The 1,289-nt window shown below is 48.1% G+C and overlaps 1 protein-coding gene across 1 annotated transcript; it reads right to left on the bottom strand.

Moving 5' to 3' along the window:
* Positions 1-842, bottom strand: LOC126024357 (39S ribosomal protein L48, mitochondrial-like). Its single transcript, XM_049784752.1, has one exon. It carries the CDS (start codon positions 802-804, stop codon positions 169-171), a length of 636 nt encoding a protein of 211 aa, XP_049640709.1. The 5' UTR covers positions 805-842; the 3' UTR covers positions 1-168.
* Between the last annotated feature and the right edge of the window lie 447 nt (positions 843-1,289).

Raw genomic sequence — 1,289 nt, 5'->3', positions numbered from 1 at the left:
ATTTTTATTAATAGAGGATTCTTGGGGTTAGTTCAAAGGATAATAGTGACATGGACAAGCACTCCATCTGATTGATGGTCAGGGTCTCCTGCTTAACTCTGACAATCCAGGACACTCCTTGGCATTTGATATCACCCGTGGTGCTGGCATGAAAGAATATGCACCAAGTTAGTTCAACTTAGCTAAGAGCTCCTCCAGTTCTGGCCGAGCTTTGAACCTTCCCTTGAAGTCTTCAGTGTGCTCCTTCACTGACAACCTGACTCCTTCCGGAAGATTGCTCTGAATTATTTCCAAAAAAATCTCTGCAAATGTAGCACTCAGACCACTGATCTGAACCACTCGCTCATGGGTGGTAAGAACTGAGTCCAAGAACATTTTGCTGCCTTGGTCTTGTAGATGCAGCACCTCCATGGTCTTAGTGGGCATCGCATAGCTTTCCTCGACTTTAATGGAGAGTTGATTGCAGAGTTTGTGGGTAGACTGGGCATAACTCTCTGCCAGGGCCATGTCATAGGCAATCAGGTGAATGTTTAACATACCATATTCATAATCTGTTCCCATGTTAATGGGTCTCACTTCAACTTTTACTCTTTTCTTCTTAGGCTCTTGTGGTTGAATTAGGTGCTTGTATCTTCCAATGCCATGGGTGGGTTTTGACCTGTGCTGCCGACTGGTATTCAGTAGAATGCCACCTGCAGAACACATGGGATTTTCTCTAGCAGTTCTGTTCCTTAAGATGGAAAAGGCTTGCTTACAAATGGTTTCATTTCTCAGATACAGCACCTTTGCCAGCGCTCCGCTCATCCAGCTCTAGTGCTGTGGCCTGGAACTGTGCAACGTGAAGCTCGACCCTGGAAGTCCGAAAACGGTAGGAAGTAAATGCTTTTATTGTCTCATTTTGTAGAGAAAGCTTGTAAGGCCCAGAGAGGTTCAGAAATTGGCCCGGGGTCACACCGTGATGAGTAGCAGAGTATGCTTAGTCCCCCAGGCAAGGCTGACTCCTGTTTTCCTGGCATGAGAGGCAGCCTAAAATCAGTCCTGGGAGTTCTTGTGTCACTGAGGTGCTATTGCTTGTCCAGAGTGCCTGTGACAGAGAGAGTAGACATTTTAGCTCCTGCTACTGAGAGCCAGAGGTCTAGGTCCAAGCCTGGTGCTGACTCCTAGGAAAGCCTGACTTAGGGGACCTAAGCTGGGGGAGATAGGTAGGGGTGCGCAGTGGAGGTAGGGAGGGGGCAGGTGGGAGTGTGACCTTCTCCAGACATCTGTCTCAAGGCTTGCTGGACAGGCCC

The sequence above is a fragment of the Suncus etruscus genome, chromosome 12, assembly GCF_024139225.1.
Source record: "Suncus etruscus isolate mSunEtr1 chromosome 12, mSunEtr1.pri.cur, whole genome shotgun sequence".
Lineage (NCBI taxonomy): Eukaryota > Metazoa > Chordata > Mammalia > Eulipotyphla > Soricidae > Suncus > Suncus etruscus.
Note: the sequence above shows the minus strand (reverse complement) of the source record. Positions and strands in the feature narration are given on the sequence as shown.

Coding starts and splice junctions, on each gene's coding strand:
- LOC126024357 (XM_049784752.1), bottom strand. CDS start 804: ATGAGCGGAGCGCTGGCAAAGGTGCTGTATCTGAGAAATGAAACCATT.